Below are 18,092 nucleotides of genomic sequence, written 5' to 3' on the forward strand. Positions count from 1 at the left end.
CAGGGCTTCCTGTTCCATCTGTCATCTCCAACACAGCACAGCCTAGCAGTGAGTGCTTGTGTAGTTCATCCTGCTTTGCCGTTTTTTTTGGTCTTTGAGAATCCGGAGTTACTAAAAGTACGGATTGATACAAGGGATTCACCAGGTTTGAAACCACAGAAATGAAAGTGTAAATAATGCCAGGCAAAGCCAGCCTTGCTGCTTGGGACAAGCATGTAATTTTTATAGAAGACAAAATAAAATAGGCAGTATTTGGCAGATATTTACTTTTTTTAAAAATCTTTTTATCTAGAGAATAATTTCAAGCTGGAAAGGATAGAACAAATATTTAAAGGTTAACTGAGACGGGAGACAAATGACGAAATAGCAGTTTTGAGTTGAGTTTAAGAAAAATTACTGGGTGGCTCAGTCATTAAGCATCTGCCTTCAGCTCAGGTCATGATCAAGATCCTGGGATCAAGCCCTGCATCCAGCTCTCTGCTCCATGGGAAGCCTGATCTCCCTCCCCCAATCCCCTTGCTTGTGTTCCCTCTCCAGCTGTGGCTCTCTCTGTCAAATAAATAAATAAAATCTTAAAAAAAAAAATTACGGGTGGAATGCTGGAAGGACTATGCATTTTATCTTAGGAAACCTTCTCAGCCTCAGTGTTGTGTAGTTACCACAGCTGTTATTCGCAGGGTGCCTCCCATCCCCGGGGTTCCCCCTTGCCTGCATTCCATTGTCAGTTGGTGGCGCACTAACTTAATAACAGAAGTGACAGCAGTCTGAAGGAATAACCACAAAATCAGATACAAATTGGCATCTTCTCAGCTTCTCCAGATAGATTTTTGTTTGTGAGTTCCTTCAGTAAGAGCAGGAGTGTTTTTTTTTTTTTTTCTCTTCATTTCACTCCCATATTCAATTCAACATCAAATCCTCTTCACCATTTCTCTATGTCTCCGATTCATCCATTCCTCTGTATTGCCGCTGCCCTTGACTTCAGTCCAGACCAGCTGCTGTCTCCTTGGGGAGATAATCCATGTAGCCTCTATACTGGGTTCTCTGCTTCCCATTCTTACTCGCTGATGGTCCATTTTTCCTGAGAGCTGTCGGAGTGAGATTTTTTATTTCTTAAAAAAGATTTTACTGGGGCGCCTGGGTGGCTCAGTGGGTTAAAGCCTCTGCCTTCGGCTCAGGTCATGATCCCAGGGTCCTGGGATAGAGCCCTGCATCGGGCTCTCTGTTCAGCAGGGAGCCTGCTTCCTCCTCTCTCTCTGCCTGCCTCTCTGACTACTTGTGATCTTTGTTTGTCAAATAAATAAATAAAGTCTTTAAAAAAAAAAGATTTTACTTATTAGAGCACTAGTGGAGGAGGGGCTGTGGGAGAAGCAGACTCCCCACTGAGCAGGGAGCTTCCCAGGACCCCCAAATCATGACCTGAGCCAAAGGCAGACACTTCACCCACTGAGCCACCCAGGCTTCCCCTGCAGAGTGAGATTTTAAAGAAGTAAAGCAGATATGTCACTCTTCTTAAAACATGACCATGGTTTCCAGTGACATCTAGGGGAAGTACAAGCTCCTAAGCATGGAGTAGAAGGCTGTGCGTGACCGGCCACCCAGTATCTCCACATCATCGCCCTGTTTCGCCATAGCCAGAGCCTACTGGCCTCCTTGGCTCCTTCCTGCATCCGTGTCCTTGCAGATGCTTCTCTTGCTGCAGAGTTTCCTCTCCAGCTCTGCAAGGGACTGAGTTCTCCTCAGCCTTCAGGACCCAGCTTAAATGTCTTCTATGAAGAGAGGCTCTGCCTGACCACCGTGTCCTCTGCTTACCATTACTCTTCCCCATCACCCTTCCCTCATGGTATCTAATCATGATCTGCCATATCATCTCTATGTCTGTTTACTTGTATGTTTTTCATATCCCCCCAACTGGCTTGAGTCCCAAGATGGTGAAGACCTTGTCTGTCTGCATTAGCACATGGCGAGCAGTGTGTTAAAATCTCTTGAGTGAAATAGAACAGAAACTTCTATGGCACTTCTTGGTCAGAATGACCAAGGTTACTTTCCTAAGGTATTGTTTGTATGTTGTTTTTGTATATTAAGTCATGTATTTTGAATTCACTAGTAAGTCCTGTGGTTTCAAGAGCCGCTTTTGTAAAGCATATAACCTTCACTTTTACTCTGTTTTAGGTTTTTATACTCTAGATTTCTTTTGAGTGAAGGCCATCTTTTCACAGCAGTTGTATTTATTTTTTTTAATTACAGACTTGACTAGAGTCAAGAGATCCCACATCAGCATGTGTTTAAAGTTTAAAATTCCCCCAAAATGGAGGAGTACATGGTTGGTGCAGTCGGTTAAGCGTCGAACTCTTGATTTTGGCTCAGGTTGTGATCTCGGGGTCCTGGGATCCAGCCCCGACTTGGGCTTCCTGCTCAGTCCGCTTGAGGATTCTTTCTCTCCCTCTGCCCCTCCCCTGCTCACTAGCTTATGCTCTTTCTCTCTAAAATAAATAAATAAATCTTAAAAATGAAATAAACTTTTGGCTAATGTGTTTCTTGTGGCCTAAGGTTTTTGGAATCTCAGAGAAATTGCCGATGATCTTTCTTCTGTACAAATGAGCAGATGTTTTTTGATCAGTGGGTCTCTCCTGCTTCTGCTACCCGTTTACTAAATATAAAAAAGAAAATTGCAGACTGAATCTTCCCTGAATGCTGTGATAGAGTTGCTGACTGAAATATCTACATCAGGAAATGAAAAGCAAGTGTGGGCCCCCAAAGGCAGCTACTAATGATGGCTGTCTACTGTGTTCTGTTACCCAGGACCTAGCATGAGGGGTACAGGGAAGAATGACCATAGGTAATTCAGAGGAGAAAAGGGCCTTCAGAAAAATATGAAGAGAGGATTAGTGGCACAAACAGGGGTCCCCTGTCAGTGACTGTGCCTGCAGATGGAGCCTTAAGACCTTCTGGTGTGCCAAGTTTTTGATCAAGATCTTTCAGAAATACTTTGACCTTAAATAATACAATTTTAATGACAAGTTCTCCAAAAAAACTTGAATAAATGCTTATGAAGCAATTTGAAAACATCAGAATTTGCTGTAAGTACAGTAAGGTCCTTGAAGTCTCTGTTTTATTAGAAACAAACAAGCTATTTTGGCAATTGTGTTCTTAGCCTTGGCTTTGTAATAGACCGCATCTACTTCAGAATCTTTACCGTGCTGAGAAAGTTGTTTCTAGAATAAGTCCTTAATTGATTACCTGTCCTGAACCAGAGAAGGTTTGTCTGCACGTATCCTGAAGCTTTTATGCTCATTACAGAGTTGGTTTAACTTTTGGCTTTTCCTCTTTCTTCATCAGCACCACGCACAGTTTCCTTTTTGGAGCGCTGGCCGAATTACTGGACAATGCAAGGTAAAGCTCATCTGTAAACCGCCCCTATGTGGTAGAAGGAGATTGGCAAAGAAAAATTGACTTCAGACCCAGGGGAGTGAGAGAAATGTGATCAATAGAACAATTCTCAAAGCAGCATCTGTAAACTGTCAGGCCTCTGACCAAGTCTAGCCTGTTTCCTGTTTGACTCAGGGTGAGTTTGCATGGGAGTTATAAAGAAAAAGCAGCAAAGAAGGGATTGCTTATAAAGTTTAAGAAACAGGAGGTGCCACACAAGAAATCTGTGTCCCCTGCCTTCACCCCTCACCTCCCTCCTGCTTTTTCTTTAAAGATTAGAAGTAGCAGCCCCAAGGTTGGTCACTGGGCTCAGGTGGCATAGCCCGTGTGCTCTTGGGACTAACTAGTCTGTGCCTTCAGCTCTGGTGTTCCCAGTGGTCCCCATAGCCAGCCTGGACAAACCAGTTCCTCTGTCTTCAGCAGACACTGGAGTTTGCCAAGGTTGCTCAGATGCTAATAATTGATATCACATGAAGCTCTTTCATAGACTTACTCAGGATGCTTAGTTGTTCTCATGAAGAAGGTCTTCATGAAGTTCCTAAGTTCCTTCTCATGAAGAAGGTCTTCATGAAGTTCCTTCATGAAGTTATTCTAAGAAATTAGTTTATATCATTTTATTTAAGAGTTTCCTGTGGTTGTCAAAATTAAAACTGGAGGATATTAAAACAATATTGTAGACATCAGGCAAAAAATGTGCCAGTATAGGAAGAGATGGTTGGTGGCCTCTTCCTGATATGACAGCTGGTCAGAGAGAAAGTACCAGGGTTAAACTATAAAGCTTATTATAAAATGTATTTTAAAAATATTTTATTGGGGAACCTGGGTGGCTCAGTGGTTAAGCCTCTGCCTTCGACTCAGGTCATGATCCCAGGGTCCTGGGATTGAGCCCCGCATCGGGCTTCCTGCCTGCTTTGCGGGGAGGCCTGCTTCTCCTTCTCCCACTCTCCCTGCTTGCGTTCCCTCTCTCACTGTAATAAATAAAATCTTTAAAAAAATATGTATTTGACCAAGAGAGGTAGAGCACAAGCAGAGGGAGTGGCACATTGAGCAGGGAGCCTGATGCAGGACTCGATCCCAGGACCCTGGGACCATGACTTGAGCCCAAGGCACTCGCTTAACTAACTGAGTCATGCAGGTACCCCTATAAAATGTCTTAATATGCTGTAGAGGTGAATGATTTTTCTGTCTTATTCCATGGAATTTTTCTATGAAGAAACTCTTTCTTTGAAAAACTTCCATTCAGGGCAGCAGTGACATTTACTGAGCACCTATCATGTACATGGTGTTTTGTATAAAGTATAATTATATAATGGAGACGATGATACTCTTGTGTCATGAGATTGTGGTAAGGGTTAGGAGAGGCTTAAAAATACTTGATTCAGTGCTTACTTGAACCACAGAAAACGCTCCAAGAAATGGCAGTAGTGCCTCCCGAATTTCCATAAAGGAAGAGCTTATGAAAGCAATTGGCTAGAGGAAGGAGCTAAGGGGCCAACTTTGAAGGCTTGTAGAACAAGCCGTTGTACCTACTCAGACTTACCTGATATAGTTTTGGGTTGGAGTTGATGGAAGTTTTGGGAGAGCCTCAAATTTCCCGGTTAGAGTCCCAGCGATTGTTATTACTCTGAGCTTCCCTTACACAGCCCCTCTACTGCTGCATCAGCTAAGACCGCGGTCCTCATTGTCTTCACCCCTCACACTGAACCCAGGCTCTTTTGGCTCTTGTTCTTTTTCTTCTGGGATTTCTTCTTAAAAAAATAATTTAAGAAAATACACAATATCTGTGAGCTGTAGAAAACTGAGAAAATAATAACAAAAAGAAAGTCGTCAGTAATCTCATTACATGACAGGGGAGGTAGTATCAGCTTGCTTCTCTGTAAAAGACCAGAAAGTAAATATTTCTCCCTGTGCAGGCTGTGTGTTCCCTGTTGAAACTACTGAACTTTGCCATTGTGCTGCGAAGGCCGCCTAGGCAATATGTAAATGAATGGACATGATTGTGTTCCAATAAAACTTTATTTACAAAAACAGTTAGTGGGCCCCATTTGGCTTTTGGACCATAATTTGCCAAGCTCTGATCCAGAGAAAACCACTGTTTTGATTTATTTCCTTACATATATGGATGTGCACATCATATATGTTCTTCAAAAACATATATGATCACACAGTACATATTAGTAATATGCTTTTTCTTATCATTTTTGGGGAACTAAAATATAACATGAAAATCTCTCTGCAATTTATGGATTATTATCCAAATAGGTTTTTTTTTAAATATTCATATCCATTTTTGGTGAGCTTTTGTGTAACTACCATTAAATTCCATCTATTCTTTCAAATTTCCAAGTTTCAGGTTTTGTAACATTCTCAAATTATGAGCAATCATAGGTCTTAGTACATAAATGTAGAGTGAAACATTTTAGTAATTGTTTTGAAGCAATTTAAGTGGATTTCTCTATTATTTGCTATCTGACAATAGGTTATACATCATGTAAGCAATTCAGATTAATGTAATTTTTTAAAACATAATTTCGTATTGAAGCAGTGATATTTTTATATTGTTTCCAGAGATGCAGGGGCTGCAAGACTTGATGTATTTTCAGGTAAGCGTATCTGTTTTCTTTTTTTCCCTTTCTAATGGAAAAGCCTATAGTTATTTTGCTTTTATTTTATTTCATGAAATCAAAGCACTTTTTATAGATTTCTAATGTAATTTAAGTGCTTTGTGAGTACAGTGACCCTATGGGGAGCCAGGTTGAGAAAAGTATACTCTGAGAGTAGAATTGTTCACTTGTTAGGGGACCCATTTACAAAATTAGATCTTCCAGGGTTTTGTGAAAGTATCAGAGTGATGTGGAACAGTCAATTTGCCTGCCACAAGAAAACAGTTTTATTTTAAAAAGCACATTAACTTAATGGTTATTCATAATTAAATATACATCATTCTCAACTTACCACAGTTTTAAAACGTGTAAGTGAATGTGAAGCATGAATGTTTGAGGGCTCTAAAATTCAAGCAAGGTATGTTTTCTTCCCTGACTTCATTTTTAGTCACCAAATACTTATTGTACTTAATAGTTCATTTCATTAGAATATGATGCAGATGAATTTAGGTTCTGAGATCCAGTCTTGTATTTAATTCTGCCTGGGTAAATGTCTGCAGTGTTAAAACTGATCCCCAACCCTGATTCTGTCAGCTGTCCTGTAAACATTGGCTTTTGGTCACAGGCAAGAATATATGGTCCATGATGTCAGTCTGTATTTATAATGAAAAAGCAGCTCAGTTCAGTTCTATTTTTTAAGTGTTTAAGATCCTGTGAGGCACCTGGATGGCTTAGTTGGTACAGCATCCAACTCTTGATCTCAAGTCTTGATTTCAGAGTTGTGAGTTCAAGCCCCACATTCGGTGTGAAGCATACTAAGAAGAAAAAAGAAAAAGAAAATCCCGTGTTAAGCGGATGCTTCTGGTTCATGAGGCAGAGAGATATGGACATCTCGAGACATTTGAGAAAACATAATTAATGAACGCTCTTCTTCCCTTTCTATGCTTCAGGTTCTGAAAAGTTTGAGAAGGTCAAGAGGGTCAGTCTTTATTATTCATTCAAAAATGCTAGTCAGTCTTTATTATTCAAAAGTGGAGGTTAGCGTGAGAAATCCAGTGGATTTGCTGGTCATACCCCAGAATCAGATACTTGCCCAACCTGTGGAGTCAGGCTTCCCCTCAACACGGGTCTGCCTGGAGTGAGCAGAGCAAAGCTCATGCACTCTGCAGGCAGCTCACTCTCAGGAGGGAACATGAGAGCTGGAGAGATCTGAACTGAGCCTCCCTAGATGATTCTTCCCTAGGTTACCGGTCAGATGAGTGAGAAGTGAGTCAAGGGACAGAGAAGGGCTCCTCTACTAATATTAATGTCACTCCATTTCACATGGAAGGAAATACCAGTAGCGGTGAAAAAGTGGTCTTCCCTTATATATCCCCTTAGATAGTATAAGATAGAATAAGTGTTTCTTGCCCAGGAGAGGCTCGAAGTATGGTAGGAACACAGAGAAAGAATACCTCATATTAAAGAGCTAGGGCTTAACATATAGATATAGTTTTTGTCAAGTAGTCTTTGGAAAAAAAAAAATATATCCCTGTCTGAGAAATTATTGTGAGAAAGAGAATGGAAGTAGATCATTTTAGAGATTCATTTATTCAATAACAGTTTATTGAGTGTCTGTCATGAATGAACCAGGTGCTAGGGATAGAGCACAGAGCCACATGTGTGACTAAATACGTGTTGTCAGGAATGTGTGTTCTCATGAGGGGGAGAGAGACAGTGAGGAAGTGAACAAATGATACACCAAGCAATGAAAAGTGCTAAAAGGAAAAAGAAAGTGGGAGAAGAGAAAAAAGAGCAATAGGCAGGGTGTACTATTTTTCATGATGTGAACAGGGAGAGTTTCTCTAACCAGGTGGTGTCCGGTCAAAGACCTGAATGAGGTGAGGGAGCGAACTGTGTAGGTATTTGGAGAAAAAGCAGTCAGAGAACAATGAGTAGGCCAGGTTGATAAAGCTAATTGTTAGAGCTAAAGAGATGAGCACCTTCAATGCCATGCTAAGGTTTCTTTCTATAGACGGTGACTGCTGAAGAATTTTGAGCAATATCATTTGGCAAATTAGAAATGTGCCCTTTTCAAAGAAAGTTACTCCAGCCATAGTATGCAGGGTGATCCTTAGAAGTGTGAATGATGGGTTAGCAGGGGTTTGGGGCTATGGAAATGACCTATGGAAGATTTCATGAGAATTGGAACTAAGGAAGTGGTCCTAGAAATGGAGAAGGAGAAAAGATTTAAGCTGCATTTCATTCACAGCACACACACATATATTTTTGAAGATACTATTTATTTATGTAAGAGAGAGCACGTGAGAGAGTGAGCATGAGGTCGGGGGAAGGAAGGGGAAGAGGGAGAGGGGGAAGCAGGCTCCCCACTGAGCAGGGAGCCTGATTTGGGTTTGATCCCAGGACTCTGGGATCATGACCTGAGGTGAAGGCAGAAGCTTGACTGACTGAGCCACCCAGGTGCCCCCAGAGCTCACATATTATTGATGAGGGGTTGAAGGGTTGAGAAGAATGATCCAGAATCACAAAGCACAACAAATGTCATTGGAATTCACATGTTATGTTCTTTTGGGTTTGTAGCAGAACACCAGCAGGGCATGGCTGCACTCATTTCTCCAATTTTCTCTAGCAATTGGTGCGTGCGCACACACACACACACACACACACACACAGAGTCTTTGCCATTTGACTTCAGAATGGCACTTCTTTATTTAGGTTATGTGTTTTATGAAAAACAACTTACGGTTTTTGGTTTTAAATTACCTATTCATAAAAAAAGTACCTATTCATGTTATAAAATTTTTTATTGCTGCAAATCACAATATGGCTATCAACTTAGCAAATCAATTTTTCTTAAAGTAATAAGCCAGGGTCAGGACTTATACAGCAATAGATAGAATTGATATGGGGATAAATAATTAATCTAAGCATTGAGCCAGTCTTCAGATTATTTACTGAAGCCCCTGAATTACTTTTCAATCTTTTTTTTTTAAGACTTTATTTATTTGACAGATCACAAGTAGGCAGAGAGGCAGGCAGAGAGAGAGAGGAGGAAGTAGGCTCCCCACTGAGCAGAGAGCCTGATGTGGGGCTTGATCCCAGGACCCTGGGATCATTACCTGAGCCCAAGGCAGAGGCTTAACCCACTGAGCCACCCAGGTACCCCAACTTTTTAATCTTAATTTTTCTTCAGGTAACTTGAGGGAGGACCATAAAGTTCAAACTAAACATGTTTGGCCATTGTTGTTTATCTGTTCATATGTATTGGTTCTAGTAAATGTGGATTTGCAGTTAAAAATTTTTTTAAGTGCTTAGCAAGTGGCAGGCACTAGGTTAAGTGTTAAGCATGCAGTGCCTGCTCTTAAGAAAGACCCCATCCTAGCGTGGGGGTCTATAGAAAATACGCTGTATATCTTCACTTTCATGAGTGGAGGGCCCTTAGCTTTCACCATATCTCTGAGGCTACTATGTTTTAAAACGTAAGAGCCAACAGTTCGAAAGATAAAGAGATACATAAGAAAGTGGGGAACACAAACTACAAAGAAAATGTTCATTGTGGGCTCCTGATGATATGTGGGAATGAGGAAGTTGTCCTAGAAGGAACCTTACTGGATCTAAAGACCTATAGGGGAAATAGGCTTCCACCTGGTGAATCAGGGGCAGAAAGGGAAAAGGGGGAGCATATGCAGGGGCTTGAATTTGGAGAGAACATAAAACACCGATGGAGTTGCAAAAATGTTTGTGATGCTCAAGGTTAGTTAAGGAGAATATTTGCATGGAAGGGGAAGTTTGAAGTATGGGTGTGGGGAGGGAATGACAAGCAGTGAGCTTGGAGAGTGTAATTGTTAGGGTTCTACAGAGAAACAGAACCTGTACGAGATAGCTACATGGACAGACAGGTAGACAGACAGATAGATGGACAGATCTGATCTGCCTCCCTCCACTGTAGATATGTATGTGTGTTGCTATATTGATATATATCTGTATCTGTCTACATCTATAGCTATTGATAGAGTGTTTGGGGAGGGTGAGAAGGAGAGATTTTAAGGAATTGACTCACAGGATTGTGGGGTGGGGGCCGGCACACCTGAAGTCTGTGGGGCAGCTGGCAGGTTGGAAATCTAGCTAAGAGTTTGTGTTGTATTCTCAAGTTCTTCATCTTCAGGGTAGGCCAGCAGCCTAGAAACTCAAGTGCAATTTCTTTGTTGCAGTCTTGATGCAGAAAATTGCTTCTTTGAAGAACTTCATTCTTTGCCTTTAAGGCCTTCAACTGATTGGATGAGGCTCACCCATATTATGGAAGTTATTTGCTTTATTAAAGTCAACTGATTGTAAATGTTAATTATATCCACAAATGTTTTCAGAGCAATATCTAGACTAAAGTTTGACCAAACAGCTGGGTACCAGAGCTTAACCAAGTTGACACATAAAATTAATTGTGAAATGCATATTGGTCTGCACTCTGTTTTTAGCAGGAACAAGGAGTGAGGCAGCTGTTGCTGTAATTCAGAAGACAGATGATGGTTTTCTGAGCTAGGGCAGTGTCGTGGTGATGGAGAAGGAGCTCAAACTTGAAAGGCATTAAGGGGGTGGAATTGAGAAGACATGGCAATCCTGAGGTTTTGACTTGGGGAGCTGAAGCCTAATGGCAGAGTGGTGGACATTTATTGAACAGAAAACATTAGAAGGGGAAGGTAAGTCTGATGAGGGAGAAGGTGCTGGGGTTTGTTTTAGACATGCGTATTTGACAGATAATGGAAATTTATCTAGAATTCTTAGCTTTAAGGAATTGAAATAAACATGACCAAGCTTCAGCGTGGATAGTAGGGGAATATTACATTCCAAGGCTATGATTGTTTGTAGTTCCTCTCTTGGGTTTATAGAAAAAGTAAGCACTGTATATGTCTCTTGGGAATTTTGAGTCTTTCCCACCTTTTTGCCAAAGAAATTCCCTTCTTTCTACAAGTTCCTTACATGGGGACTTTATCCCAAGAGCTGCAAAATCTGTACAGAGCCACCTAAGGCTTGGATTAGGTGGTTCCTAGTGCTGATATGCAGTAAGATAATTGGGGGAGATGTTTATTCCTGAGCCTCACCCAAGACCAGTTAATTCAGAGTATCTCTGTGTGATTAAAATGTTCAGCCACAGTTGAGAACCACCTCACTGGCAAAGAACTCCACAAGAGTTGGTTTCCCTTTGTTAAATAGTGGGGTTTGCTCCGAGCAAAGTGGGGAGGAATATTCTGATAGGTGAGTTGAGGTCAGCACTCCAGAGGACCAGGCAGAGAGAAGAACTGGGAAAACGAATTGGTAGGGAAGATCCAAAGTGCTTATAGACAGGAAGGGAAATAGTGGGGGTGGTAGGGAATTAGAAGTGGGCATGTGACCATAACATTATGAACCCGGAAAGCTTAGGTATATGTTTTATATATTTATTTACAGATTATCTTAACACTATTTGACTTTTAAATTGTTGATCAGGGGTGACCGTTGAACATAGAATTGACTTAACAAATGTGCTACAACTGAATCATAGGTATAGAGTTAGCAAATCAGTGGCTGCCTGAGGTTGGTGTGGGGGGATGGGCATGGAAGGAGGCAGAAGGGAGAGACCATAGAGTGACCTGAGGAAATGTCTGAGGTGATGGGTATGTTCACTACCTTGATTGTGATGATGATTTTGTGAGTATGTACATATGCCACAGTTCATCCCACTGTATGCTTTACACATAGGCAGTTTTTTGGTGTGTAAGCTATTTCTCAAGCTATTATCCAAAAAAAAAAAAAAAAAAAGAGAGAGAGAGAGAGAATGAGAGAGAGAGAGAAAGAGAGATGTGGTAGAAGTCATATATCCAAGTGTTGAAATTACTTTCAGAGCCAGATTGGCCAGATCACAAACTGAGCATTAAATTAGTCTCATTAGTTTTGGTTACACCTTTCCATTTTTTTTTTTAAACAAGAGATGACTTTCTGTTATCTTGATGATATCTCTTGATCACTACAATTGATTCCAAATAACCTGACCATTTAAAAAAATCAAATGCTGTTTCAAGAGGCAAATATTTACTGCCACTAAAAGCATACAGAAATGACTCTTATGGGAATTAACTACCGACAGGAGAGCCTGAGGAATTAAAGAAGAACAGCCTGGATTGGCTTTAGAATGAGTGCTTTGGTGGAAGGGCACAAAGGTGGATCAGTGGGTAGAGGGATCCTGGGGTCACATCACAATCTCCCTTTATTCCCACCCCCAGGGTGGAAAACACCTGAAGTTTAAAGGCCAGGCGGATTCCAGAGCAGGGCAAGCCCCACTGTACACATAATTTATTAATGTTTAGATGTTTCATGATAATTTAAATAATCTTTATAATTTAATAATTTATATAAATATATATAATAATTTATATAAATTTAAAATTTAAATAATTTCTTGGTGCAGGACTGTCTTCCCCCTGCAGTGTCCTGTGAAACTGTAGCCTGGACACCTTTCTGAGTGTCATCTTTGTGCCCTCACTCTGTTACTCCGTAGCTGTCTTTGAGGGGGACAGATAATTATGTAAGCAGCATGACTTTCTGATGAACAAATTAAGGCCCATATTTATCAGTAATAACGAAGTAACTGCTTTCTCTTACAGTGGATAATGAAAAACTGCAGGGTGGATTCATGTTGTGCTTCCTGGATGATGGATGTGGTATGAATCCTGGTAAGTTAATTATCTGGATACCTAACTGGCTGTTCGGGGAAACAGTCAGAAAACCCATCAAACAAATAAAAATAAATTGAGCTATCTCTGCAAAAACAGGTATGGAGCTATTAAGGGAAAATAAACCCTAGACTTAACATATTTCTGAACTTTCTAGATTTAAATATTCCAGCTGACAGAGTAAATTAATTGTAATCATCTAAACCAAGACAAAAAGGGAGTGTAGATAAATACTGCAAGAAAGATGAAAAGCAGAAGGTGTGATTATGTGTGAGGAAAAACATCTGGGAATCAATGGAAAAGGCGGGGTAACTGGATGGATTTGGAAGTTGTTTGAGCCCACCCTTCAGGTATTGCTTGCAAGAGGCCTGAGGCAGTTTCCAGTGCCTTCAGGCTGTTTTTAATTTTCTGCTTAACCTTGAGGAAGAGGTTACCTCTTCTTGTTTTTAGCGGTAGATTTTTTTTCTCGGTATGTTCAAAGGTTTAGTAGCTTCAGTCAGCTGTTCTCACCATAATGAATACATCTACAATTCTTTGCATGATTTTTCTTTTTCTTTCTTTCTTTTTTTTGGGGGGTACCTTCAAGGCTAACCAAAACACAACACACAGTGGGGGCACGATACCAGTTTACTATGAAATTGAAATGTTATTGCTTCTGATGAGAGCTTTGAGTCATTTGGGATAACTTATCCCTGAATTCTTATTTAATACTTGTCTATGTCCCACAAGACAAGGTGGTTGACCGCTAGGTTAAAAAAAAAAAAAAAAATCGTGAGGGGAGTTCAAGTAATAGGGAACAGTTCTGGTCTTTTCTACAGCAGTGGAAAGCATTCTTGTCACTTCTGGAAACTCAGAATACAAAGTAAAGCAGTTATCTTCTTGCTAGTCTCTGAAGTACTCTCTTGGTATGAATAGTCAGAAATTATTAGCAAGCTTAGAAAATGGCCAAATATCTTACTCAGGTCTCATTCTGACTTTGTTGGGATAATTTTGATTTCTCCAGGTGATTTTGACTCAAGGTATTGTTGGTTCCTTAGTGTTTAAAAGAAAGAAGAGAGTTTGTGAGAAAATCATGATGGAAAAAAAGTTTTGTTTTTCACTTCTAGGCTGACCATTAAGTTCATTTTCCTGAATATCTAAATAACAAAATGTATGATATATTCTAAGGCACTTCCTTAAATGAAAAGAAAATAGAAAAAGAAGCAACTCCTTTTATAATATGGCCATGAGCAAAATGATGAAAACACAGAAAAATGGCAAATGCTCATCTTCAGAAGGAACTCACACTTTATACAGGACTATTTTTTTTTTAAGATTTTATTTATTTGACAGAGAGATCACAAGTAGAGAGAGAGAGAGGAGGAAGCAGGCTCCCTACCTAGCAGAGAGCCTGATGTGGGACTCGATCCCAGGACCCCGAGATCATGAGCTGAAGGCAGAGGCTTAACCCACTGAGCAACCCAGGCAGCCCAATATACAGGACTATTTTTAAAAGCCTGCTAGTGTTGAGAGAGCAATTCCTATTAATATCAGTTGGAAATTGGGGCACCTGGGTGGCTCAGTTGGTTAAGCATCTGCCTTCTGCTCAGCTCATGATCCCAGGGGCCGGGCATCTGGATCCCTGTTCAGCAGGGAGTCTAATTCTTCCTCTCCCTCTGCCCCTATGCCCCCTCCCCACCTTGCCCAGCTTGTGTTCAAGCTCTCTCTCAAATAAGTAAATAAAATCTTTTAAAGAAAAACATTGATTGAAAATCAAGTAATAAGTTTGAAGGAAGAGTTTATCTGATGACTAAAGGTAGAACCTGTCTGTGGCCCAAACTGAGTTAAATCAACCTTGACCCAGAGGGTGACTGAAGGAATTTTCACTCTTGGCTTCCAGTCTTCCCCATCATGGTCCATTCCTCACACAGCAATCCCAAGGGTATTTTCTTTTAATAAAAATGACCTCGGGGCACCAGGGTGGCTCAGTTGGTTAAGATTAAACATCTGCCTTCAGCTCAGGTCATGATCCCAGGTTTCTGGGATTGAGCCCCGCATCAGGCTCCCTGCTTAGCAGAGAGCCTGCTTCTCTTTCTCCCTCTGCTGCTCCCCCTGCTTGTGTGCCCACTTGCTTACTCTCTCTGTCAAATAAATAAATAAAATCATTACAAAAAGATATCTATAATACAAATTATCACCTCATATCCTTCCCTTGCTTAAAACCCTTAGTGGTTTTTCATTACTTTGGGATATAATTTATACTCCCCAGTAATGCTTCCTGTTTCTCACATTATTTAGCCTTTGTCCACCTCTTTGACCATTTCTCATTGTGCTCACTCCCTTGCTTGTAACATTCCAGCCACACCTGCTGGCCTGTCATTTGTAGCTCATCTCAGATGTCACCTCATGAAAGAAGCCTTCCCTGATCATTCTGTCTGAGGGCCACACCTCTGTTAATTCTCTATCACATTACCCTGGTTTTATTTTCTTCACTAATGTTCTTAGAAATTATCTTGTTTGTTGTTTCTAATCTGCTTTTCCTACCATGACATAAAGTTGTGGTGGGCAGGGGTCATGTCAGTGTTCTGTATCAGTTCCCAGAACTCCAGCCACCATATGTGGGTGTCTGGGAGGTATGCTTTGAAAACCACAGAATATGGTCTCTGACAGCCTTGGATTGTTATCCTTACAGTCGCATTCATCAGCTGTTTCACCTTGGATGCATTATGTATACTTTGAACTTGAATTTCCTCAATCATAACATGCAGATCATCATCACAGTATCTATTCTGTATGTTTATTATAAATGTTATATAGACAATGCATGTAAAATATATGCTGTTTAGCATATACTAAACAGTAAAGGAAGCTAATATTGTTATTTTGGATACCCTCACTTAATACCCATCCCTTTATAAGAACATGTGATAAAATGTCCAGTTGGCTGCAGACAAGCAGAGTGTCTGCACATAGACTGAGACAGGTCTTTGGGACACTTTCAGAGCACATATTCAGGTATGCCCATTGGGAGACCCGTTTCTATCCTTCCCTGTTTCTCTAGGAGCATTCTGGTTTCTGGAGGTATGTATATTTTGAAGTTCAGACAATTCTCTAGAATTCCAGAATGCTCTGGAGAGATCTGGAGAATGACTCTGAGAGTCTGGAACAACTGGCCCTTCATCCCCAGTGAGTGTCAGACCAGAAGCCGTTCTGCCCTGCTCAGTCTTCCATGGAGCTGGCTAAGGGCCAAATTCATGGAAAATGATTAGTGGTATGGATAATTGTAACACTTAAAATTAATTGGCACTTATTAAGTATATTGTGTTCAGAGTTTCACAAACAAATGATCACATTTGATGTATTTGTCTTCATCAACAACTCTATAATATCGGTCTTAGTACTTTTTCAGAGACAAGGAAATCAAGACTCAGAGTTTAAACTCTGTTTACCCAGGGTCATGTGGCTAGGTCTGTCTGACCTCTTTCAATATATCACAGTTAAGATCCTGGTCAGAATGTGAAGCCTGTCTCTGGGCTCCACATTGAGCTGTACCTGGCCTGACCCAAGACATATGGGTTTGTCCTAATGTCCTGAGATACGTGTGATATCCTGACAACTGGACCTATGGCCAGTGTCAATGACTCTTAATTTCTAACCACCTAAATGTCTGTCAATTATAGAGGAAGCTTCAGAAATCATTTACTTTGGAACATCCAAGAAACGGTCATCAGCCTTGAAGTTTATTGGGCAATATGGTAATGGTCTCAAAAGGTGAGAGATTTTTTTTCCTTTAAAGCATGTATTATTGATAATAGGAACAATTTTAATTTAAAGGCAGTCTTACACAGAACGATCTAGGTTTGTAAAGCTTTAAAGATATATATAAACTGAAGGGTCCTATCATGTTTTGGGATTTCTATACTGAAAACTGACTTGGATCTTTACAACATTTGTAAATTTAATTCTCAAATAGGGGATGAATCATCACTCAGGTGTGGTAGCAGAAGCCCTGAACTTCAGAGCTTCCTTGAATCTCTGTGTTCTCTTGTTTCTCAGAGCGTATGTTAGTTCAGGTGTAATATGTTGTCCACAGCTTATTTTATTAGTCTGCCTCCATGGAAGGCGAGGACAAGAGTAAATTGTCACCCATTTGACTCCTGCTATGGGCGCATGATTGTTCTTCTCTTGAGTCCTGGACAGCACCTTACTTCTAGCAGTCCTGTCTTAAGCAAGGGTGTAGAGCTGGATTGGTTTAAATCCATCTGCTCTACTTGGAGAAAAAAAAAAAATCAAATTATTTTCACCCTTTTGGTGATGGGTCAGCAAAACAGGGGCGTTACTTCTGTGAAAGAATAATTCATTATAGTGCAGTTTTGTGCCCGCCTCTTTCTTCTTTTCATTGTTTAAGATATAAACCAGTATGTTCTTGATTTTTAATATAGTGGATCCATGAGGATTGGGAAAGACTTTATTCTTTTTACCAAGAAGGAAGAAACGATGACCTGCGTGTTTTTTTCTCAGACATTCTGTGAAAGAGAAGGTCTTACTGAGGTAAGAGTTGAGATTTTTCCTTTGGTTTCCATAGTAACAGTGTTTTTTCATTTACTATCTCAGGAGGTGAAGTCTACAGTGGTTCTTTTCTGATTATGATTTAGAAATTTAGGAATGTATTTGGGAAATGGAGAGAAGGTGGCTGGACATTCTGAGCAGATCATTGGAACCTGTCCTGTTGACCAATCTTTTTTTTTTTTTTTTTTTTAAGGAATCCATGGGCACTTACTTTTCTTGGGTAGTATTTTTTAAAATAGATTTTATTTATTTATTAGAGAGTACGAGCGTGAGCACAGTGGGGGGCAGAGGAAGAAGGGAAAGAAGGCTTCTTGCTGAGTAGGGAGCCTGATGCATGGCTCCATCCCAGGACCCTGAGATCATGACCTAAGCCAAATCCTATGCTTAACCAACTGAGCCACCCAGGTGCCCCCCTGTTGACCCTTCCTGAGTGGCTTATTAACTCCTAGGCAGTTTTCAGAATGTTATTTTCATTATCCATATACCCGAATCTCCCAGCATAAGAGGCTCCCTTTGGCACAGTGAGCTTTTTGGAGGGAGCCTGCAAAACATTTCCCCTATTTATGCCATAAATGGGTTATCATTTTAAAAATAACTTTTGGGGGCGCCTGGGTGGCTCAGTGCGTAAAAGCCTCTGACTTTGGCTCAGGTCATGATCCCAGGGTCCTGGGATCCAGGGTCTCTCTGCTCAGCAGGGAACCTGCTTCCTCCTCTTTCTCTGCCTGATTCTCTGCCTACTTGTGATCTCTGTCTGTCAAATAAATAAATTAAAAAAATCTTTAAAAAAATAAATAAAAAATAAAAATAAATT

At 40.6% G+C, this 18,092-nt stretch overlaps 1 protein-coding gene across 1 annotated transcript in view; it reads left to right on the plus strand.

Annotated features, from left to right (window-relative positions):
- The first annotated feature begins 2,027 nt into the window (after positions 1 to 2,027).
- The window catches only part of LOC111146439 (MORC family CW-type zinc finger 1), a 172,867-nt gene continuing 156,802 nt past the window's right edge, over positions 2,028 to 18,092 (plus strand). The window contains 6 exon segments of the mRNA XM_022501999.1: positions 2,028 to 2,050; positions 3,337 to 3,390; positions 5,995 to 6,029; positions 12,665 to 12,733; positions 16,393 to 16,483; positions 17,155 to 17,263. Of these exon segments, the coding sequence (XP_022357707.1) occupies positions 2,028 to 2,050; positions 3,337 to 3,390; positions 5,995 to 6,029; positions 12,665 to 12,733; positions 16,393 to 16,483; positions 17,155 to 17,263 (381 nt within the window).

Source organism: Enhydra lutris, unplaced genomic scaffold (genome assembly GCF_002288905.1).
Source record: "Enhydra lutris kenyoni isolate GAN:26980312 unplaced genomic scaffold, ASM228890v2 scaffoldscaffold2, whole genome shotgun sequence".
Taxonomy (NCBI): domain Eukaryota; kingdom Metazoa; phylum Chordata; class Mammalia; order Carnivora; family Mustelidae; genus Enhydra; species Enhydra lutris.